At 37.8% G+C, this 25234-nt stretch overlaps 1 protein-coding gene across 10 annotated transcripts in view; it reads left to right on the top strand.

The window, feature by feature from the left end:
- The window catches only part of nrxn3a (neurexin 3a), a 119963-nt gene that overhangs the window by 35587 nt on the left and 59142 nt on the right, over positions 1 to 25234 (top strand). For all 10 annotated transcript variants that reach the window (XR_014085883.1, XR_014085882.1, XR_532656.3 and 7 more), the window contains 2 exons: positions 21142 to 21443; positions 22973 to 23134. Coding sequence is in view for 6 of the 10 variants with exons in the window: in XM_081603376.1 (XP_081459502.1) it covers positions 21142 to 21443; positions 22973 to 23134 (464 nt within the window). In the remaining 4 variants the exon portion in view is untranslated. The remainder of the gene's footprint in view (positions 1 to 21141; positions 21444 to 22972; positions 23135 to 25234) is intronic.

Here is a 25234-nt window from a genome sequence, read left to right as displayed (position 1 = left end):
AGTGCTTCTTTTTTTTATTGCAACAGTGTAGACAGATCTCTAATTCATCTACCCTTCTCTTGCTCCAATCTCTCAGTAACAACACAATGTTCTTGAACTCATTCCTTGAAACTCTTCACACAGTTTCTGCTATATAGTGTTTACCTCAGGAACCTGTGCTGTCCATTACTCCAGTTCTGCATTGAGAAATCTGCTTCTCGTGTTTTTTTTCACACTGATACACACATGGGCGCCCTCTGCCCTCCTTGTGTGCCGTCTCCTTGCTCTTTGCTGTGTGTGGATGGTGGAAATCTGTGTCATTTTGGCCTCGGCTCTACCGTGGGAGTAGGTCACGCTTGGTGAGGTAATACAGCGTGAACATGAGAACTGGAACCAGCCAAGCCTGGGACATTTTCCAAAGCTTCACACATGCATCTCCCTGCTGGCACCACATCAAGCTGAAGGCGTCCTTTTACTGACTCATATCTGCAGGTTTTACTGTGCAAAAAACAAACTAAACCTCCACTGGTGGTTCTCTGCAGGTTGTGGGAAAAGGCATCAGTGTCTGTGATGCAAACTCTACAGATTTACATTCACCGATGCTCCCAGAAAATACATTTTTGCAGTACATATCAGAAATATTATTTTGTCTGTAGTCTAAGGAATAACATATCGTGAGTAGCACATCAAATCTGAATAAATCAGAATCTCAAAATTAGAACATTCAGTTACATGCACATCAATTCTTTATCCATAGTGGCTAATCTGTACGCAGCGACTGTGGGAGATAGGCACCTGTCCTGGGGGCCACGCATAATTAAGTGGGTCTAGACAATAGTGGTTTATTTGAACTGATCAGCAATTAGATAAATTTTAATGAGCAAACCAGTTCAAGTCAAATGAAAATTTAAAGGTATACAGAAAATATAATCTGAATTTTAGATCTGTATGTCATAAATTAAAAAAAAAAGTCAGAATGCAGACAGAGAAAGAAAATGCCAGTAAAACCGAGGGCAGGAAAAACGATCTGATGGATACGTGCAAATGTAAAGCTCAGATTTTGTGTCCTCACATTTGACATTATTACAGGTGTAACAGTAATCATAGCTTACAATAAAACTAAAAATATATATATTTTTTTACAAATAGCGTAAAGTTTTAACAATTTACTTTTATTTTTAAAACATCTGCTTTCTGAAGAGTTAAACGTCCTTTCCTAGAGATGTGAATCATATCTTCAACTTTGTGTCTATCTCCACAATTGAAATTAAGATTAAAGATAAATAAGGTAATAATAATAATAATAATAATAATAATAATAATAATAATAATAATAATCATAATAATAATAATAATAAATAATTAAAGATTAAAACATCGTCATTATGTAATGCCCATCTTAATTCCCAAAAAGACATCAGAAACGCTTTTTGATGTTTTTCTCATAATGGATAAATCTCAAATTATGCTTTAAAGAATCTCTAGAGTATAATTTTTTAGTCTATCTTTTGCTAATTTGAGTCATTTACAATGTGTGATTAGTGATCAAGTGTCTCCTAGACCTATTGAAGACAATGCAATGTCCCATTTAATTTAGCACTCATAGGAAGTTCAGAAGCAAATCTCAGCTTAAGTGTTTTAGCCACTGGTGGTATGTTACCAATCATTCCTACCTTATTTGTTAGTTTCTTCTGTTAGTTTTTTTTCTTTCTTCTTTTTCACAAAGTAAAAAAAGAAGCACAAAGTACCAAAAAAAAGCTGCTTCATGAAATAATTTAAAGTGTATCAGATATATACAAGCTTTTAGAGGGTTGCATATGTGTTCAATTACATATTATGTCAGCAGAATAAAACACATAGTTTATCTATATTTCAGCATGGAGCTCTACATGGTTTGGCAACAAATGGCCTCCTAGATGTCATGAGAGAGGAAGCTGTTACTTGTATATTTTCCTTGTAAATTGGCAATATATCAGTATAGTATATCAGTGAGTTATTTATAGAACTACTACACACTTATACTCTGGCAGTTATGCACATAATGCTCATAACGTAGATGATACTGCACACATGTGATCTCTCCTGAATGCCATATGATATAATAAAAATCATATTTTCAAAAAACTGGTTAAGAGTTTGTACCTATTTGTACCAGAATTAATAAGCTTAATCCCCAGCTCTTCTACTGTTTATAATATTACTAGTACTCTTCTTCCAAGGCTGTTTATCTGAAATTGGAACAATTCAGACAAACTCCTCTACCTCGTTTTTTCTTTTCAAGAGTGACCATTTTCTGGTCATATCAGTGTAAACTGTCATCACAGCATAGCCCCACTTTATCGTCCCCTCATTATTCTGTCCCCACTGAGACATCTGTGCCATGCATCAGAGGCGTCGTCTGTAGCTGGCGGTCAGAGAGCGATGACAGGCGTCGACACTCCAGACATTATCTGCATGTCATCGTCCTGCAGCCCCGTCTTCACTTTCAATGAACTTGTGGTTCAGGCAAGCGCGTTTAAATGCACAAACGGTGACATGATGCAGGCTAGCTTGGGATGCAAAGGTTGAGTGACGCATGCAGAAAAATGTGGTAAATTAGTTCAATTGTGGTGGGAGGTTGATAATTACTGCCTCAGCGCTCACCTCGTCATCCTTCACCAACTTCCACAGCCCCTCCTATTCATGCATTTTCCTGTTTGCGGTGGAGTGAATTTTAAAGAATTCAATTGATCCGAGTCAGATTTAATTACCTCTCTTTTTCCCTTTTGGGAACCAAATGAAACTCTATTTAGATGTTATCTTTCCTTGTGGTGTAATTGGTAAATGCAACAATGGGAAAATAAATCTTAGCATTGCCTTTACTCAGATGTGGTAAAGAATGATTCCCATATTTAAATCATAGCTGGTTTTTTTTTACAGATTGGGATGTGATACAGAGAAATGTCAAGCATCCATTTCATGATCCAGCTCCAGGTGGACCCACCTTTACCAGCGATCACTCTGATTAGTCTCAGTTCTCTCTATCAGGACTTTGGTTCACTCTCTTTCCACCCTTCCCCAACACTACTTCAGCTCATTGATGTAATGGAGACATTTCTTTCTGTTCAGCTGTCTTGAGGTCCCAATCTATTAGGTTGAGGTTTGCACTATGACTGGGTCCCTATTTTCTTCTTCTTCTTTTTTTTAAGCATATCTGTTGTGGATTTGCTGGTGTTTATGAGATCATTTTGTTTTCACCCCAGTCTGGACAAAGCTTCAGATGTCTGACAAATTGTTTCACATTTGACTTTAAAATACTTTGCAGTCACTGAGTCAAAGTATTGCATACAAAGTGTCCTGTTGCTGTGGCTGCAAAGCAAGCCATAAGTCTTCCACCATCATGCCTGGTAATTGGCAAGACGTGTTTGTGCTGATATGCTGTGAGCTTAGCATTATATCTATGCGGTTTTAATCTGATCTTATCAGTCATTATTGTTCAAGAAGTCTTCTGGTTCACGAGATGCAAATCATTCTCATTTAACCCTTCTGAAAATTCATTTTCAGATTGTCCTAACACAAAGCTTAGGATTCAATGGAGCTAAATGAGGTCCTTTTTTCTCATTTATGGGCTTTGAGGTGGACCTGTTAGGACCTCAGCTTCAGAAAGATTGGCGGCTTGTTTGAAACGTCTTTCACCTTTCCCTCAAAAGAATGATAAACCTCAGATAAGTAGGGGATGCTCATACATCCTCCTTTGAAACAATAGTTTCATTCTAGTCAAAATAAGGTCTTTGATTAATTCAGACATGTCTTGTTAACATAAGTGGGCATCAGTTTCCCTGTAAAGACCAAAGGTTTGCTTTATGTCTCTGTACACAGAGCTGGACAGCTTATTTTCTTTAATACCATCTGGTTGTTGGTTTACTGAGTTTATATGTTCAGATGACCACCTCACCTGAATAAATCTGTAAATCGATAAAGTGTGTCTTTCACAGATTTCTGTGTGTGTGTGTGTGTGTGTGTGTGTGTGTGTGTGTGTGTGTGTGTGTGTGTGTGTGTGTGTGTTTGCGTTTGCTGTGTGCCGAGCAGATTACTGCAGTGGTCCCTGCTATCTTTATCAGCCAGATGCTCGCTGCGACACGACGCTCACATGACGACTCAGAGAGAGGGGGAGCTGTTATCTCTCTGCCTCCAGATCCTGCAGCGTCTCCTCACCTCCCCCCAGCTCTTCCCCCCCACCTCCCTTCTCCCCAGGCCCCCCTCGCATCGCATTCTTTTATCCCCTCGTTCTCATTTTAGCACAATTGTTCATTATTGGTCTGTTGTTTTTTTATTATTATCTGTGACTTAAGGAGCTAAAACTGGAGTAACACTGAACAGACACATGCGCTGTTGTGGCAGGTGTTTAAAACAAAGGTGGAGATGAGCCAAGTGCAAACCAGACAGACCATATAGGTGGTCAAAATGAAGCCAGTGGGTGGCAGTGTGGATCTCACTGGGAACTTGATGGTGAAAGAAAAAAAATAGCTAAGATGAATTGTTGTTTTGGCTTACGGGAGGTTTTCTGAATATTGTCTAACTTTAAAACTCTATGTGAACTACGTCCTCACTGAGCATTAGAGGAAAAGAGTGCGTGATTGTTCCAAGAGGAAAATAAGGGATAGGAAGGAAAAATGACACTGTTGGGTGAAAATGAGCCAATCAAGACGGAGCATGTGGTCTGTTCCACACCAGTAACTCCCACTTTAATACCGTCCCAACCCCCGGCTGTTCAGCCCCAGTCCAAACACACACACACACACACGCACACACACGCACACACACACACACACACAGAGTAAAGGACAATGCACACAATGAGTTTCATCCATCATCTATTGTTTTTTACACGCTCCACCACATGTGTAGTATGAGTTTCACCCACACAGTCTCATCTCACACACACATGTGCACAATAAATGTGATAACCGCCCTATAATGTGCAGATCTATGGCTGATTTTATTGACTGCGCTATATTTCTGAGTGTTTTGTTGTTTAAAATAAGAGCTGCTCTACATATTTGGGAGTGTATGCTGTTGCTGCTGAAACAGTATGGTCTGACTGGTCCTTTATAGAAAATCTGTCAGAAAATCACCACCGTTTTTTGTGGTTTTTGTTTTTTAATGATGAAGTGGATCACTGAGATTAGCTTCAAAATCCCAGATTTAACACATGATTATACCATTTCCACACAACTGTTCATTAATTTAAAATCCAATATGATACCTTAAAATACATTTTAAGAATGAAATAATGTATAAACCTAGCTCAGAAAGACTAGCTTTAATTGGCACAATCGAGTTTAATCACTGCAAAAACCAGAGGGAGATATCGGTGCCTTTTTTAGTCGCACTACGAGTCATTATGGTGAAGGCAGTCAGAAAAATAAACCAGTGAAAAGACAGAATAAAAGAGGTCTACCCTTTTATTCCTTCTTGTTTAGTGTGACTCCCAAAGATTATGCTAAAATTTGAAATTGGTCCACCAGCATAGGCACTTGGATGGTAAACATTTTACTTTTTATGTTTGGTTGACCAGTTCAATGACGAGTGACCATTTTTCATGTGGCTGAGAAAGATAAAAAAAAATAAAATAAAAATAAATAAATAATTATAATCTATGCCTTTCTAAAGTATCCTGTGCATGGGATCTACAAGCCAAATAGAAGAAGAGTAATGATTTTTTTAGTAATTTTTTTTTTTCCCAAATTAGTGCAAAACTTTGGACACCATTAACTTGAGACTTATATGTGAATGTAGAAACCAGTAGAAGAACAAGTAACCCATGAAATTAAGGAGCAAAATCAAGACAGACTTAGAAAAAAAAAAAAAAAAACTCAAAAATTAATTTAAACCCTGAGGAAAATTAGCAAGAGTCAAATGCTAAATACTTTTAATCACTTTTTGGATCCTAAACACTTATCAATATTAGCCATTTTTGTGTTTTTATTTTCCACACCTTTCTGGCAAACCCTATCAAGTTAAGTTAAATTGTATTTTATGCTTTTCTTTCTGAAAAAGTAACTTCTGAATTAAAATTATACAGTTATACAGTTATATTATAAGCAGACTGCAGAGAATTCAAGTAAACCCTTACACTTCACACTCCTTCAGTATGAAGAGTGTTGGATGGTATTCAGTAGATGTGAGCTGGTAAGTCTGATGAAAGCTGACAGAGTAATTCCAGAAATGGTTCGGTGTGAAGGACAGTGCGAATGGTATCGTGATAAGAGATAAATATTTTTGCTCAAGTCTATAGGTCAGTGTGCAGACTTATGAATTTTGAGCATAGTTTAACTTGAGGATTTGAAAAATTCTGTTTGTGTTGTGACTGTAAGCGCGATGTGGTTGTTGGCTCTAGTGGAATAATTACCCTTCACATCAGGTTGTTTAAACATGATTGTAAGCTAAGACAATCAAATAAAATGTAAAAAAAAAAAAAAAAAAATGATGTCAAATCAAATCTAAGATTGAGTGGATAGAATGGAAATGGTAAGGGATGCTTTTTTTTTTTAGAGTTTCTATGAGTGTGTGCCATTGACAGACGGACTGAATCTGGAGCCTCACTAGGGAGAGGAGGGGTCGATCATTGTGTGATTATTAGCCCTCCTTGGGGGCTTTTGTCTGGGCCCCATGAGAGAAAGGAGGTTAAAGCTACTTAGCCTGGGGAAGGCCTCTCAAAGCTGTCTGTGTGTGTCGAGGAACATTATCGCTCTCCTGCTGACCAAAATCACTTAATGTTTTTGTCAAATCTTCAGTCTCTTGTCAGCTGAACACTGACACAAGGCCTGGTAAAGTGGACCAATTTAAAAGAAAATATGTTATGTAAAGTAGAAATTTAGCTTGTGCTTATGATTTTTAAAGTGAATTCCCATCAAGTTTATGAGAGCCAAATCTTACAGTTGAAACTGCAAGTCTCTACTTAATATAACTTGCCTTTTTTTCCTTCAGGTTGAAGTTAAGCAGACTTTAGTTCATAATTACAGATGTCTTGTAGCTCAGTTTAAACTGCAATTTGCAACTCTTTACGTCTCTGCATGTCACCTGGTTCAGGAAGTGAATGTTCCCACCCTCCAATGCCTTTCTATTTTAAAGTCAGCATTTTCTCCCTCTGTAATCCTAAGGACAAATTTGTCATCATTTAAAAAAAAAAAAAAACCCCAAAAAAACATACTTAAGTCTTGGTTGTTGGTACTCAGTCCAGCTTCTGTTAAAGAGCACTGACTTCTCATACACAGTGTACTTCTAAACTGAGTCCAAGATGACAACAGACTTCCATTCCTCCAAAAAACTTGATATTCATAAGAGTTTTCCTTTATTCAATTCAAACCTTGCAGGTTTGCAAAATTTGAAAAGTTGACATTAAGTGCAGTAATGATAAAATGGGAGTAAAGGTATATTGGAAAAAGCTGAAGATACAAGAATGACTGACCAATTACTAAGTAATTTACTGTTTTAAAGTAAATTCAAGTATTTGATTTAGACCGATTTCCCATTCTGAATAACAGTTAGCCAGCCTTTTAGTGTGAATGTCTGATTGGTTTATTTAAAAAATGTTCTTTATTATACTTCCTTAATATAAACCCAAAGTCTGTTTATATTAAGGAAACACACTTTGATGAAGGCCACAAATTGAAATGACTTGGTCTGCTAATTAAACTGTTTCCTAGTATTTCAAATGTTGATTCAGTCTTCACCTCACCAGGCTTTTTGGATTTTGCCAGAAAGCTGTTTTCATGGTCTGTCTCATGTTTATTAATATTGAAAACTCCAACTTTCAGTTGCTCAAGATCAAATATTAGTCCTTTCCAGCTGGTGCCCTATGATGTTGAAATGCTCCTCGAAAATGTCTGCAAAGTAAGTAGACAGTTATTTTAGCCAGGTACGTTGGCTAGGAATGCATCAAAACGTTATGGGACATCGTCACTCAAGAACTGGAGTTTCAGACTCCTGCTCAATTCATTGCTTGTGCAGCAAATGCATCCTTCTATTTAAGGGGTACATAAACCTTATTATCATCTGGACAACACAGGAAAGCATTCTCAAAGAATGGAAAGAAAACAAAACCAGAAGCCCAGGTAACAAGTCCTGTGGTACTTGCATAGAGTGAGCACCTTTCCAAGGACTGTGATGCAGAGTGGTACAATCTGACCTACAATCACTCGGGTGTCATATTCTGAGATGATTATGAATAAAATTCCCCACAAAAAGACAGAACTTTACTACTTAATAAAATCAGGGCGGCATGAAAAACAAAAAGCAGAATACAAGTTTTATAGAAAACCAACACGTGTCCAGTTGAAACAAAAGCAAAGAGCCAGTTAAAGTGAGACAATCGACCGCAGAGTAGATGTGGGCGTGATGTAATGATATTTGAGAAACTTTCAACATGTTTGATTCGCTGTGTCATTTTCTCATTTGTAATGACTTACCTGCAGTAATTCAGTTAAATTTCAATAATCCTAATTATAACATATTGCTTTGTTAAAAAGTCGTATTCATCCATCACGAGCTTTACCTCGACAGACTCTGACAGGCGTCTCATCTTCTCCTCTGCAGCGCCTCCTCATTAGGCCGCGACGTGCACACAGCATTAGGCCTGCCACATCTCATCGCAGCAGACGTCCACTCTGGTCTGGACACACTGTGTGGAAGCACCACCCTACAGCTGTCCTTCAGAAATCACTTTAGTGCTGTGATTAATGCGTCCCCCGTGTCATCTGTCCCCCCTCAAAATGCAATTATGTTTTTGAGTTAAAGGACAAACTGTCCATCAGAGGAGCATGATTACAAATCAGAGAGAAATGGTGACTGGCAGAGGAGCTTGAAGAGGAGTTCTGGTTTAAATGGCTTCAGTGTGGAGGAGAGCAGGAAAGAAAAGGGAAACATCACAGCAAAAAGGGCAAAGAGTTGAGTTACAAATTCATAACTGAAATATAAAAAATGGGGGAAAGATAAAGACTTTGAAAACAAAACAATCATGGGATAATTGATCTCTGTTTTATGTTCTTTCAATTCAACAGGTATTTGCAATGCCTATAAAAAGCATTCAACCTCTTTGAATGTTTCCCTTTATTAAATCATTGTTACTTTAGCTTGGCATTTTTTTTTGTTACAACACGTTTAATCAAAGTAAAAGCAAAGCAAGTAGTAAAATAAGCATAAATAATCTCTCCTTAATTTACCAACTTTATTCAACAAAGAGCTAACTGCAGGCTAAAGCCAAAAGTGTCAGATTCTCGGTGCAGGTGACGTGTGTAAATGACTAGTAGGTAAGACATCTTTTCCTTTGAGGTCCAATCTCTGGAGCTCAGAAAGGGGAAACACCTATGGATTGGTAGACTGGGATGGATGGTAACCTTAATATTTAAGAAATGGGCACAGAGTGTGCTCCATCTATAAAAGGATAACATTCAAGCATCCCTTTGGAATTCTACACAAGGGTTTATAGTGGACCAAATCGTTGCCCTTGCAGAGGGGGCAGGCGTTTAATGGCTCTTGAGGAGGCCTAGGTTTGTGTTCTACATAGGTTAGATTTTTATAATTCTGACTTGGCAACTGAGACATTTGCCATGATGCCATGAGCCATGATGTCAAAGGGTCAGGTGTTTAAGTGAGATGGTTTTATACCCAAATGCAGGGCTGTGTGATGTAGACGTCATCCAAGCTGTACTGGTGTAACGAAAATGACAATTTGACTGCTGTAGCCACAATTCAACCCAAGCATGCCAGCACTGAGACTGTATAATCCACTGTATAATCTATTGTAGAATTTAACAAATCTACACAAAAGTGTCAAAATTGGTAAAGAAAAACAAAAAAACAACAACAAAAAACATAGGCATAACATCCTCAAGAACAAGTTTAGAAAGTTTATTTGCAAAAAGTAATTGATTTGGGTCTTGGTTGCTCTTTAAATCATAATTCCTCCAAGACAGAAATGATGATTCCTTCCTAATATTGCAAAGTATTTTAGAAACAGAACATTTGCAATATGGAGCAAATGTTTTAGTTAACTGACATACTATTGACAATGCTATGCCATTAATCGTTATATAGTCGCATCGTTTGCTTCTGTGGTTATCTGAATGTTTGCTACTTGCCTAATGATTCCCATATTTACTATGTTGGCTCCCGGGATAAATATCAAATGCCTGTAAAGAAAAACACCATCAAACACCAGCTTAGCTTTTCACACAGGTTATAAACAGCCTCTGTTTAACGATTTCAAAAGAATGTTTTTATGATCAAAGGACAACACAAATAATTTTTCATTCCGCAACGTTCCCTCCTCATTTATTCAACTTCACATTCTCTTTTTGTAAGACTTCCATGGCCCTTCAGCCCCCACCAATTCCTTGTAACCATGGAGACCGCCAACTGAGAAATGGCAACGGTGGCCCTTCATTAGCTTTCAACACAAGCTCTGACAGCCTAAATAATAGCCAATGAGTGCGTGTGTGTGTGTGTGTTTAGGGATGTGGCATTATGTCGGGCAGTAAATGAAAAGCCTTCAGGGATGAAGCCAACCTCTCTGTCATGGTTCAGAGAATTGCATGCGTGTGTGTGCGTGCCTTTCGTACTTTGTGTATATGTGGGAAGACGAGCATGTGTGAAGGCCTGCAGATATACATAAGGATATCTGCAAGCCCACGGCAGACAACCCATGGCTGTCTGCCGTGGGTTGTAACGGCAGACAGCCGTTACAACCCACTTCACATTTGTAACCTTTTCTGATCCAAATTTATTATTTTTCCACATTTGATCTAATGTACACTACGTCATTTACCACATATGCTCTTTACATGTGCTTAAAAACAACCGCATAATTTATTGTTAAAAATTGACAGAACTTCCATAAAGGTTAAAATTTTAAGGAACAGTCTTTCTATCCAACATACAAAGGACTTTGTATTTACATTTCAGATTTAATTTGCTGCCCCATCATCCAAAGGATACGTTCTTCCAACCACCTATCCGTTTCTGTCTGTTGTTGCTTCCTTGCTTACTTCATTGTGTTGATTCTCCTACATGGTCTTTCTTCTTTCCTGGTGACTTTTCTACTTACCTTTCTTTACTTTTTTTTTTATTGTGTTCTTCCTTGTTTCATTTCTCATTGGCTTCCTTCCACCTTTCCTTCCGTGTGAGCTGTCCTCTGCTTTCATTCCTTGTGGGATTCCTGCTAGAGTGACCTTCCCACAGGTTTCACACTGGTAAAATATCTGAAATTGTTGTTCATCGATGGCTGCAAAACCAAAATTGTGTTGGCTGTGTTTTGCATAGTCCCTTGTCATAACATCAGACTTTAATTGCCTTCATGTACTCATGGTTTTGTTTGCAGAGCCGATTGTCCGAATGCAGTCAAAATGGCAGCATCTCATCATTTTCCCACTGTGGGCTGTTGCCTGAATGCTTCCATTCCCCCGCCTTCTGCCGCTCCTATGTGTTTTAGCATCACACAGCAAACATCCCAACGCACCATTGGTCAAGCCATGGAACAAATGGAAATCCACCAGCATGCTGAAATTACTGATGGTTATCTCCACCCTTTCACCATCTTCCCTCCCCTTCGGAGTTGCTCTTCCCTCAGCCATCCGATCAGTCTTTGCACTGTTCAGGGAGGAGGATTACTCTTGTTACAGCTGCTTTCATCTCTTTTACTCTCCACATCCTGCTTAGTATTTATGTCTTCCACATGTTGCGACCGTTTAGGTTGATTACAGCAGTTAATAATAAAGACAGCTGGGTTTTTTTTTACTTCACACAAAGTGCATCTAAATTAGGTACAGTATGGCTCAACGTTTACTCAAGAGTATAATTATGATGGTCGAGATTTGTGTTATTAGAAGCATTTTTTTTTCTGACTGAGACTTATTTTTTTCTAAAATTATATCACCAGCTGCTTTGAAATTTAATCATAATTTGCTTAATTGACAAAAAGACATGAAAAAAGAAGGAAATAGTAAAACAAGGGCAAACGGTGGGCCTCGAAAACTGTCTATTTCCACATTTCTTAGAGTTTTCTGAAGTACCACATGATGGGCACAGCAACCGTTAGCTTAGATGCAGTGGGTGTTCTTATAAACCCACTACTCAGATCTATAGATGGTGAGTGTAGATGTGACAGTATCGTCAATGTATGAGACAAGACAATTCACCATGCTGGGTTGCCAAGAACATAACAAGATATTAGATATTAGTCAGACATTACCACCTTTCTTTCTATTACTTAAATGTTTTTTTTTCTTACTTTTAAATGTCTTCATAGTCTAAAATCTCCATGTTTATTGGATCTTCTGCATATATTCACTCTCCCATGTTCTGTACCTCACTGTACCATGTGCCTATCTGAATGCCATCAAGTGGCCCCTCTCCTATGAAACTTTCTCTTGCATCACATTAGAAATGGAGTCTCTCCGAATTTTCAAAACCATTCTTAAAACGCATCTTTTAAAGATGGTATTTCATGTGTATCATCAACTTTTTGAGTTTTAAATCTTTCATTTTGATAATCATTCTTTGGCTCCTGTGACTTGCAATTATGTTTATTGCAGAGTCTCTGACACAATACATCTAAGACTGTTTTATTTAAATAAAGTGTGTTATAGTTTAATTCTAAAGTGGGATTATTGAGAAGAATACATACAATGTTGCACAGAATATTCTGGTATGGTATCAAAGTACTTTGGATTGAGAAGCACAGATTATTAAAACTGTTCAGTAGACCTTTAGGGTAGCTAAGATACAAATTTATGAAGCTCCAAATCAGATCTCTCCTTAAGCATTGTTAGCAGCCAGCACTACAATACTTTCCAGTTGCCCGATGAATAGTGTTTACAAATGATCTGTATCCACTCGTCACTCTGCCACCATTTTATTTTTATGACAAGCTGCCAAATTCAACCGCACATGATTTAACCGTGACTAAGGCTTCTTCAATGTGCTTAGAACCAAATGTTGTTACCATTTCATCCTGGACTCTTTGTCAGCCATCCATCTCATTCAACTGGGGAACTAAAGAACTACTTCCTGTGTAATCTCAAATTAAGAGCCTCAAACATGTTTATAACAGAGGATCAAATCTGAAGTCTTTGCAATCTTATTTGGGGATTATTATTGTAGCTTTCAACGTAAGTCACCAGAGAAAATCACATGTTGTCATCACATCCTAAGTGGTAAGTTTGTTTAGGTTGAAGCCAAGACCTTTTAAGCAGTGAGATTATTTTCTCCTCAGGACATTTGACCTGCCTGTAGCTGAATTAGAATAAGTCATACAACATTTCTGTGGTTGACTTTGCACTGGATGACCAAACATGGATAGTTAGGCCTTGGTGAGATATTTAAAGCGAGTCTTTGAGGTTTTTGAGTATACATAATATCTATTCAGTGGGGACTTGTTCACACCAGCGGTCATTGAAAATTTATAGGAGGACTGGTCATGCTGGTCTCATGCTTACGCTATAAGCCAGTCATGGTGCAGCACATTAATATAGTGTGATCTAATGCAGAGTTGAACAATCCCAGTTTTTCAGGACTAGAGGTGCATATTCTAAATTACTCTGTGCTCCAACTCACCTGAACCAAAGAGCTGAATCTTTAATTTTTTTTGCAGGACTCTAAGAAAAGCTCTGGTAACTGCCTGATGGACAACATCTTCCTAATTTTGAAACCACTGCTTCTGCTAAAACCTTCTGGGTGTTGAACTGATTTTGTCAGTGAGAGGAGTTGGCTTACTGCCAGATAAAATTAGTGTAGCCTTTGGTATTTTTGCTAAAATGTAGGTGTTTTACAGTCACATAAATCTTGCAGCACTACTACAACCTTCAGAACAAGCATTTTATTTAAAGTAGCTCTATTATGCATTGCATTTTTAAATGATTACCCTATTTTTGCCATTCTATTATTTTATAGATAGTGTAACATAGAACAAATATTCGCTTTACATTTTGTTGCTAAATGCAATTTTAAAAACAGGACTAGAGAACTCCAGTAGCTCAGCTCATTCTGTTGGAGACTTTAGACTATTCATCATGTAAACACAAACAGATTTGGCTTCAGGTACTTAAAATTTTCGTTTTGACTATTAATGCAAACATCATGGTTTACATACATCTCTATTCACGGTCAGCAGGGATTGGGGAAGAGAAGTAATCCTTGCTCTGTTATTAAGAAGAACTTTACAGCGCTTTAAATTTCAATGTGTTTACACTCAGATTTTGATTAGTGTAAACGAATAGGACTCACAAACACCTAAAGCTTCTCATGGACATGAATTGTCAATTCCAGAATGGATTTTAAGTGTCGGGAGAAGGAATGAAAACTCTGTAAGGTAGGAAAGATGTATGAAATTCATTCATTTAATACACTTTAACAAAGTAAATGGTGATGAGATTAAACATTACAGATGGTTATTAAAACGAGGAAGTTTCCCCTACAACTCAGATTTTGCTGAAATCAGGCGTTTCCTTCACAGATGAACATCTAGGTATAACACAATGCACTCGGCCTGCTGTTTTTTACATATTTCACAAAGCTCCATGTTTATCTGGTTGAACCATTCTCACAAGTGGAAACAGTATCTCCAGAGCTGCTGGAACAAGTCAGCCATTTTATGCCTTTCAACTCATGTCCACTTATTATGTTGAGGCCTTGCATGAATCCTCTTCTTTGAAGTTTTAGTGTCACAGCTCCGTTTGGTATGCAGTTGCTGTACGGAGTCTCCCTCAACTCTAATTTACAGTTTCTGCCCCGAGAGGAAGGAAGAGCCCAGCAATCACATTCGTATTCAGTGCAAACCGAGATAATGCTTCTCTCAATCTGCTGCTCCTTCTATGCTCCACTCGTCACGTGTGTTTTCATCACTGCCTGTCTGTTTTTTTTTTATTTTTTATGAACAGTACTTCTCCTCTGCAGGTTAATGTGTCCTCACAGCAGCAATGTCAGCTGCTTCTTCAGATGATCACTGGGCTGAAACAGCTTTCTACTTTCTAACATTAGAGTTGATACTGCAATTTAAAAAGCCCAATTCTTTATTCATGTCTGGAAAATGTTCCACAAAACAAAAAAATATATTTTTCATGGCTCTTAAATCAATATGCACCTTTAATTTCTGTTCATCTGTAGACATAGATGAAAGCGGGTGTCATGCTTAAGGCTGCAAGAGTGTGTGCAGCATTCTATTTTCGTTAAAAAAGCATGTTTACCAGCTATGATGTATGAGACAAAAAGTTTGTAAAACTGCCATTAATGACAAGGACTAAAAGGGTTTGAGGTTCCAAAAATACATTATTAACGATTAACTCGTTACTATAATATTTTTTTATTGTTGAAGACACGTTCTTAATTTTGTTATTAAGAACGTGATGAGATGGATATAATTTAATTATTTTTTTACGTTGTGTTTAATTATCCCTCTGTTGTAATTTGCACGTATAAAAGAAACTCTGCTGAGAAAAGCCCCAATGACGTTCATAACGGAATGGGCTCACATCCTCCTAAATGACTCATAGACAACAAAAATAAATCACTTTGATTTTTCCTGGTCTGCAAACAGCTGGTCACTCTATTTTTCAAGTATTTGAGTTGTTATAGAATTTTTTTTTTCTCACTAAAATGAATAAAAAATTTGGAAAATTGAGGAAATTATAAAAATAACCTGTAGTTTCTGAAATTTATAAAACATCTAATTTTTAAATGTAACCCTTACTTCACTATAAATATATTTGAAGGCCTGATTAAGATGACCATATGTCTTAAGCATTCAAGCAGAGGCTAGGAACTTTATCCTGTGAAGTATAGAAAGCTGAGCCAGTAGATTAAGAGAGATGCAAGGACCATAGAAAAAGATCATTAGCTAAGTAAAAGACTGATGGGGCTGCATTCCAGGAGAAAATAGTCTCCAAAGTGGGGCAGGAACAACACCTAATGAACAGAAATGGAGACAGATGAGTGTCAGTAAATGGAGTTTTCTTGATTCAAACAATGTGATTTGGAGTTTAAGGGATGCGATGTGGCCTAGAGTTGTGTTTATCACGTCAGATGTTTGTCATTTCTTATTCTGATTTGAACCATTAGATCATGACATGTTCCTTATGCTTACTTGTGACCAATTTAAAGATTCTACTTACACTGGTCCAGGTACAGAATTGATGTTGTGACAACCAGGTATTACTTAAATTATTTTATTTCATTGTTCAATTTTGTTCAATTGCAACATGACTGGCAAAGCTGAAGCAAAATGTGACAATGTCTTCAGAGCTCCAAATCTATTCTTTTTTGAATGTTTCTATGTGATTTGGTTCTTGCTTATTTACCAAGCGTAAAACTAGTATAACTGGGATTATACTTGTATCACTTTATATATAAATATCCATGCTTTTAAGAACCAGCCATTGTTCTACTCTTTACTTTGTACAGAGGGTCTGGACCCTTGGCGTTTGAGAAACATTTGCTTGCTGGAGGTATGGTCTCTTTTGAAGTTTTAAGCTTTACTCGTTACCATTTGGCTGTAACACATACAATGTATGAGCAAGTGAATGAGTTTGACGCTTTGAAGTTTACCGGAAATTGCATGTGCTGTAAACAAGAAGAAAGAGAGAAGTGCCAAGTTGAACAAGAAGGCTGTAAATGTCAAGTCAATAATCGAAAACAAGGCCAACATGGACAGAGTTGGCCGTGCTCAGTCCGCGTATAATCTATTATATGAGATTACAGTCTTGCATAAAGATTTCGTTCACTCCTCCACTGTCCTCGCTAAACCTACTGGCAGTTATTTATAAAGCAGTGCAGAATATGTTCATAACCTCGCCTTCTGTTCTCTGATTGGTCTGGTTGAAATTCAACGGAGGAATCAACGTTAATGGGAGAAAGCCCAGATGGCACAGTAAAGAGAGATTAGAATCTTTCTTCTCAAGTATTATTATCAGATAGAGGCCTGATCCATGTAAGTGTTCACTTTGGGAGAAATGTTGAAACTAGTGTAAAATGTTTCACAAATTCTTTATTCTTTCTGATCATCGTTGAACCTGGTGACACCAATATCCCAGACAGTTCATGATTTATCGTGGTGGGCCATGCAGAAATCAGTAAAAGGTCCACACTTCATAAATCAAAATGTCAATGTATTATTTAAAAGCCAATGACTTATTTATTGCTGGTTTATGTTCATACTAAACCTATTACCCTGGTGCCACTGAGACCTGTCAAAACATAAAAAATGTATGCAAAACAATCCATATTATTCATTAATAAATGCTTTCAGGTCATTCATCATCATCCACTCAACAGTAGGTTAAAGTTACTAGAGCAAGATTTCTCTCTGTAGTAATTCGTTAAACAATAAAATGCTAAAAATCTGGCAAAAAAAATTTACTTCTTTACCACCAGGAGTGGCTATCACTCTTTGGATATTAGGAATATTTACTGTGTCTATAGCTTTTTTTCTTCTGCCATCTCTCCTTCTGACATTTTTATGGATGACCCCTCACAGGACTCATTCCAGCTCATCCATCAAATGAAGGCTCCAAATAGAACAGCTTACGGATGCCATTAAAACTATTATGGGGTGATAACAATCTCCTCACCTCATCCTCATTTCAGCCGTAAAGACCTCAGATTCATTCTCACTTCATTAATATACCATCTTTCAAGCACTATGGCTTCCTCTCTGGACAAGTTTAATCTCGTATATATATTTTTTCTTTCACTGGATCACCACAGCCATAAAAGAGGGAATATACAGTATGAATGCATAGTAACTTTATGGCTCATTTTTCTATATATAATGTTTTTCTTCTTTTTTTCTTTTTTCTTTTTTTAGAAAGAAGGGCCATAGTCTTATCATGTCCCTGCGGGAAAACTTGCTTATGGATGCACTGGCGTAGTTCCTCTTGCACACAGTCTGAGCTGCATTTTTCTTCACAGTGGGCTATAGATGGAGACAGAAACAGGGATGCTTTCTCACCTTGGGGGAGCTATGTTGGAGACCAGATGCAATTTGACTTTGCCTGCTTAAAAAACAGCAGATAAAAAGAAGACAACTCATACTTTAAGAAAAAAAGCACTGTATTTATCGTTTTTTTCCTATTTTCTTTGCATTACTTTAGTTTCATGTTGATGTTCTGTGTTACTCATATGACTTTATGAGGATTTTGTGAAGACGAGCAGTTTTGAGTTGTTTAATCCCAGTCTGTGATTTTTCTTACAGTCTGGTCTTGTTTTAAAACAGAGGTATCTTAAATACAGTGATCGTAGTTTCGGTGAATACCACAGAAATGTGACAAACTTCACTCATTCTTACCAATGGGCATCCATGCCCAGATAATATCACCACTGTGTTAAGCATTTAGCGCCAGAGGAAGTTTAACATTCTTTTTTTTTCCTTTCTTCCTTACAGCGATCATTGAAAATCTCAGATTTTTTTCTGCCGTGATTCTTTGCATAAAAATTACAGTCTGTTCAATAACGCTAAAATGTGTGGTGGTAATAGTACTGTTGCCTCACAGCAGTGAGTATGTGGTCTTGTGGTTTTCTTGTGTGGACTTTGCATTCTATACAAGTACAGCTATAAAAAATAGAATATTATCTTATGCAGGCCAAGGAGAAGGAGAACTGGACATTTGCTCAGTGGCCAAAAATCTTTCAGATTGTTTTGCATTTCATTTGAATTTACATAACATTTCTCTGGTGATATTAATCAACAACCGAACCTTGAGAGCTGTAACAAATGAAAAAAACTCAGGTATTATTAAGGAAGGACCATGGTTGCTAAGAGAAAAGTACCACTTTTAACATTTCAGTCCCCTGCTGACCCGGTCTTTGAACCAGTCTAGTTGGATGAAAGCTGTTGAGCACTCAGGGAGGAATGAAGTGGTTGAACCCAATTTACATATGTCTCGAATGCTTTTAAATGTTTGTTTAATTCAGGATTTAATTATTTTGCAGAATGTAGCTAAAGATTCAGCGCTAAATTAAAAGTCAGTGAACAAAGAAACCTTGCTTGGAGCTTGAATGATGAAACAGGAGAAAAGTTTTCAATGTGTTTTTGAGAAGAGTGGATTCTGTGCCCATCCGTAAGGACATATGGGGTTCAAGTTCTTGTTATTTATGTTAAATGAAAGTAAATGCAAACAGTCATATGTGGACTCATTTGGATTCCTTTGATTTTTTTTTTTTGTCTGAAGGGAAGCAATGCTGACCAGTAGGATGTATTTTGGAATTGTATAATCCATCTATTCATCCACAACACGGTCTCCTGCCAGTGAGCTACGTTTTTGGCTGTAAAATTAGTGTATTTTGCAAAACTGCAATGGAAACACATTTCTTCTTGCATCACATCAGTCATGTTCTCAAAAACTGGATGTTACTACTGGCGGAAAAGATGAAAAACGTGACGGGAGGTGGTAGGAGGGTGAGGTTTTAAATGACTTGTCTGTGTTATTCACAAGTGATTTTAATTGCATATCTTATTTAGTGGAAACTTTGCAATTGCAGAATTTTTTATTTATTTTTTACATTGTAATGGAAACACAGCTACTGGCGAGCTGCGCTCACGTCCCTCTCCTTGGGTCAGGAGGGTGGCCTCGTGGTTTAGTCTGGGCAGTTAGTTTGGTTTTGTCATCTGATATTCTTCAAGGTCAGTGAACCACTCCCACTGACCCCTACTTTGAGGCCATTGGTTGGCCAGGAGACATTGGCAGGATGCGAACAGTCCTCTACTACTTCATCCAGTGAAGGTGGGGATTATTTGGAGGAGATTAGTTTTTTTATTAATTATAAATGATTAAAGTCCCTAAGGAAGTTGCATAGTGACTGCAGTTTTCATTGGCAACAAATGGTTGGATAGGTTTATTTAATATTGCTTTATAGAGATATAGATTTATTTATTTTCATGTTTCAGACACTTTTGAGAAAACTTGCTGTTCATTAAACCGGAACCATTGAACATTGAACAGTGTTATTCTAGTGATGCCATTGGGCCTTTGAATAACATCTGAATGATGGCATCCAGATGTTGGTTTGTGTAACTTGGTTGGAGGTAGTCAACCTCGTCTTAGATTGTCCACAGAATAACATAAAAAAAATGTTATTCCAATGATTTGGGTATGGTCAGTGTGTGAAAGTAAAACTGGACATGAAACAAAAGGGGAGTAGCTTCATTTCTAAAGTTGCACAGCAGAAACAGTATCTTTGTATTGGATTTTGTCTGGACACAAAGTCCAGTATTTTTGCAGAAGAGACAGCAAGTTAATTGCAGATGATGTTCCAGATAACAACTCCTGAGTGGACCATTTTTCTGTGTTAGACCTCAGCTCTCTGTTGAGCTCTCCTCTTTTCCCTACTCCTTTCTTCTTGTGTGTGTTCCCTTACCCTTCGATCAAGGTCATAAATACATCCAGAGTCTCCGGCTTCCCTCTGTGTGATCACAAACATGACCACTGCGTCACAGTGTCTCTCTGACAGGCAATTTCACTGGAAAGATTATTCTTTGATGTTGGTACGTGATAGCTCTCAGCGTTCTTTTCTGTCACGTGCTGAGGATTTTTGAAGGTGTCTTATCGTGATACTTATTTTAGAACAAATTTACAAAGATTAGCACAGGATTATTGCATCTTCTCCCTGATCTATATCTACAGCACTGTCAGTTTCAAAACAAAACAGCTTTTAGATTCAGATAAAGCACACAGTTCCTTGCAAGCTTAGCCTAACACCAACAAATACACCCTTCTTGGAAGAAAGCTATGAGAACCACCATTTCCAGTTTACCATAAGCGTAGTAATGGACATGGCAAATATATCGAAGAGGGTGATCTGGCCAGCATTGAGCTTTTATGTATACACAGTGTTGTACAGAGCTACTATCCCATATATGAAGGCTATTTGTTTTTGACAGGGTTTGATTCCTGACCTCTGCAGCAGTATGGCTTCTGTGGTTTTCTTTCTAATTATTTTAAAAAAGCAACAAGAACTTAATAAAGAAGAGTGTGTGTGGAGTAATGTGAAACACAGATATGTCACACACAAAAAAAACAACTAATGAGTAATTACTGCTAAATATTTTTACAAGCTGTCGAATCCTTATGATCCCACAGCTTAATGTTGTCTTTCTCATCTTTCTAATCCTGATTCATTTTCTTCCCACCACAGCAAGGGAAGAAAACGTTGCCACCTTCCGTGGCTCGGAGTACTTCTGTTATGACCTCTCCCAGAACCCGATCCAGAGCAGCAGCGACGAGATCACGCTGTCCTTCAAGACGTGGCAGCGTAACGGCCTCATCCTGCACACGGGGAAGTCAGCCGACTACGTCAACCTGGCTCTAAAGGACGGTGCGGTCTCCCTAGTCATCAACTTGGGCTCCGGAGCGTTTGAAGCCATCGTTGAACCGGTCAACGGGAAATTCAATGACAACTCATGGCATGATGTGAAAGTGACCCGCAACCTGCGACAGGTAAGGCCCAGTGTTGGGAAAGATTACTCCACCTGCAGTTAGATTAGAAACCTGTTTGTTCTGGTTGCATCCATCCTGACAGTTCTTTTCATTCCATGCCTCTCCCCGTAACCTGCCTTGTGTTTGTGTGCACAGATGTTCAGATTAATTTAATTTGTTTTATTTGTAATCTTTCTTTTTAATTCACATCTTACCCAATCCACCTTTTTGCCAAGCCTACAGGTACTGGACCCGACTTGGTAAACAAACTCCACTGTATGGTAGATATCATTTAACTCATTGGCATCCCTTAGTTTGCAATCTCTCTTTTCTTCCCCCTGTGTGATTTATGGCAAGGTTTGCTGAGAATTAAATGACTAGCTGCTGGGTTCTGAAGTTTTTCCTCACTCTCTTGAGGCTTCTTTTCCGATTGTTTTACTTCAATATCAAACTCTACGTATGTAGAAATCAGGCCGACTCATGCATCGTTATACTGATTAGCACAAGGCAAAACACACTGCAGGAGGCAACTGAATCTAACCAAACTAAAACATTTTACCTGTAATAAATTCTCAGTAACGGTAGTTAATTTGGGAGTACTTTGGACCCATGAGGAGCTCACCCATTAGGTGCTCCAGTAACTGCCTGATAGCCCAATTGCCCAATTACAATGGACCCCTTTCTATTCGCAGTTCAGAATTTGCAGATTTTTCTGTGGATCTGACTCCGCTACTTTACTTCTGTGGATTAACCAGTTTAAAAGTTATTGGCAACATGAGGATGGATTTTAGTTATGAATTTACTGGCAAGGCAGTGATATAAACATTATTTAACAAAGTAGGTCTGAATTTTCAACTTACCAACAGTGATTTAGTATTGAATCAGTAAACAAAATGAATAGAGATCAGAAATGTTTAAAAAATAAAGTTAGACTACATGGACAAATTTAAGTCCAGTAATATTAAAAATAAGTTTAGAAACTTCATAGAAGTTTAAAACAATCAAATACATGTACATTTTAAAGGATGGTGATTTGTATTGAAAGCTATAGCAAAAATGTGAGAGATCTACACAGATTAGAGCCCACAAGTGAAACTCTGACTAGTTAGAAAAGCTATTAAAAAAAATTAACTGCTGTGTATTTTATTGATTATTATGTCACAGTTTCAAACTCATAAACCTTTATTTTATTACAATGTAACTAAATGCATCCTAGTTAGTTATATTAGATTTTTATCTTCCTACAAAAAAAAGTTGTTTAAATGTTAAATTAGGTATCATGATACCACTTTTTATAATTGTTTGGTCACACTTGTTTATAAAGTGGTCATTTTTCTTGGTGCACTTCTTCTTTGTCCTGCATGTTTGCTTTTGACTTGTGTGCAGTGCAAACCATTTAAGTTGGCTTTTCTTCTTAATGTACAGCAGTTGAAATTAATCCAATGAATTCAGCCAGTTGTTCATTTTAATTATTTTCTTCAACAAGCTGCATCTACAATCTGAAAGAAAAAATATTAAATTGCTCTTTTTTGTGCCCACGCGGTCGTCAGGTGACGATATCTGTGGATGGGATTTTGACCACCACGGGTTATACCCAGGAGGACTACACCATGCTGGGCTCAGATGACTTCTTCTATGTGGGAGGGAGCCCCAGCACAGCCGACCTGCCGGGATCTCCAGTTAGCAACAACTTCATGGGTTGTCTCAAGGAGGTAATGTAGCATTCTTGCAGAGATAAAATGTGTTGCTGCTGAATTTCAAACAGGCCACAAGAAGTCTGTAAGCTTTCATTACAAATCCTGTCTGCACAGACGTGGAAATGCATTTTATTAGATCCATATAGACACGGTTCTATCCACGACTTTGAGTTTTTCGTTTTTTCTTTTTTTTTATGCTAATTTGGAATAGGTGAAAATGCAGATGGATAGAAATTGTGCAAATCAAAACTGAAGAGTTGTTAAATTTCAAAGAGGTGAAAGTTGATTAGAAAATAGACATGGATAAATAACATACATAGTGTACCACTCCCACTCTTCCCACATCCTTCATTTAGTGACTCGTAAGCAGTTCTGTGGCCTCTAGGGAAAAATTATATGTCATTCAACAGCAGCAATTTATAAGGAATAAAGGTACACAAGTTTGAATTTATTGGTTTCAAATTTTGTCTTCTGAAGAAATATCTTCAGACAATCCAAGTAGCAGGTGCTGATATTGCTAAACTGGCCTCACTGGGAGACAATGTGTGGCTTCCGGGGAAATTTCTTGAAGTTTCTGAGCAAAATCTTTTCATCGCAAGGTGAAGTCTTTCAGGCCTCAGCAAATCTGTTTAAAACATCTGCAAAAAAGCAACTTCTGTTCAGATTTTCGAACTGATGATCTTGGAATCTGCAGATGTTCAGAATTGTACAACTTATTTAAATCTATATTTTTTTATATCAAAGCTTCACAGGGTTCCTTGGATTCCACTGTTCTGAGTTTTTTGTCAATCCAGTGAGTCGCAGTGTTGCTTACTGAAAGATAAGAAGTTGGCCTTGTCAATTTGAAAAGACATTCTACAACTTTTCATTAAGATTTAACTGAATGTTATGTTTTAGCTTTTATTTATAAATGTGGCCCTTTGGTTTAAAATTTTACCCAGAGTTCCTGAAGCCACTATAAAGTATGCGATGCACAAAGTGAGTCAGGATTCACAGGCTGTGCTTTAAACCCACTGCTATTGTGTTTCTGATATTTGGTTTTGTTGGTGAAAATTTTGTTCAGGGACAATAACTGAACCTTCAAGTTAAGGGACAGGTTCCCCTTATATATGATATACTTGAGATTAAATTGATTATATGCATGCAAGCATTGAAATAACAACTGATTTTTTTTCAGTTACTTTTTGTTTCATACTACTAAATCCAAGTGGTACCCCAGCTGAGCAGCAGACTGTAAAAGCGGCTTTTAAAGGTTATTGCATCCTGATACCAATACCCAAGACGTGAAACTTGGCTCAGAGAGTCAACACACACAAACACACACCCACGTGTGGACAAATATATTTCTCCCTGAAGCTTATGATGTCATATCTTTGCACTTAAGTAGAGCCAGTGGAGTGCACTGTGACTGCAGGGGCTTGGCTTTCTCCATCTCACACACACACACACACACACGCACGCACACACACCCGCACACACACACACACACACGCACACACACGCACACACTGAGTGTATAGCATCATATGGCTGCAGGGCGATGGAGGAAGTGGCGCAGCAGCCATTTAATCCCCCTCTGGCCTACTTCCTGCTCTGTGGCACGCTGGGCCTTTTTTCAGTTCTCTGCACCACCCACTCCCACTCCTGTCATGCATGTGCATGGACACACACACACACTCACACACGCACACATGCGTAATTAGAGATGTGCACAGCCATGCATTCACTGATTCATGAACCACAGAGTGAAATATGAAAGGTGGTGTCACAGTATGAAAAAGAGGCAAGTACGTTTTTTTGTTGTTGTTGTTTTTCCTTTGATGTGCACACAAGCAAAATTCATTAACATACAATGAAGCAGAGTAAACGGATGCACAATGTCGTAGCGTAATCTTCTGGAAAATGAGCTGCTATTTTAAGGTTTCTTATTTACATTTTTCAGACTTTTAAGATGCATACAGTTCATCTTTTTACCCAAGTTCAACTAATTTCTATCCCTCTGGCACACACTCACTGCATTTAATGAGTCCGGCCACAAACTTTTTAAAAACCTCTCTGTACTTTATTCCTTTATGTGCATTGGATAAGACATAAGTTCTGAACAGTTTTTGTTAG

Source organism: Poecilia reticulata, chromosome 22 (assembly GCF_904066995.2).
Source record: "Poecilia reticulata chromosome 22, P_reticulata-male-v2, whole genome shotgun sequence".
Taxonomy (NCBI): Eukaryota; Metazoa; Chordata; class Actinopteri; order Cyprinodontiformes; family Poeciliidae; genus Poecilia; species Poecilia reticulata.
This window is presented reverse-complemented; position numbering and strand designations above follow the sequence as displayed.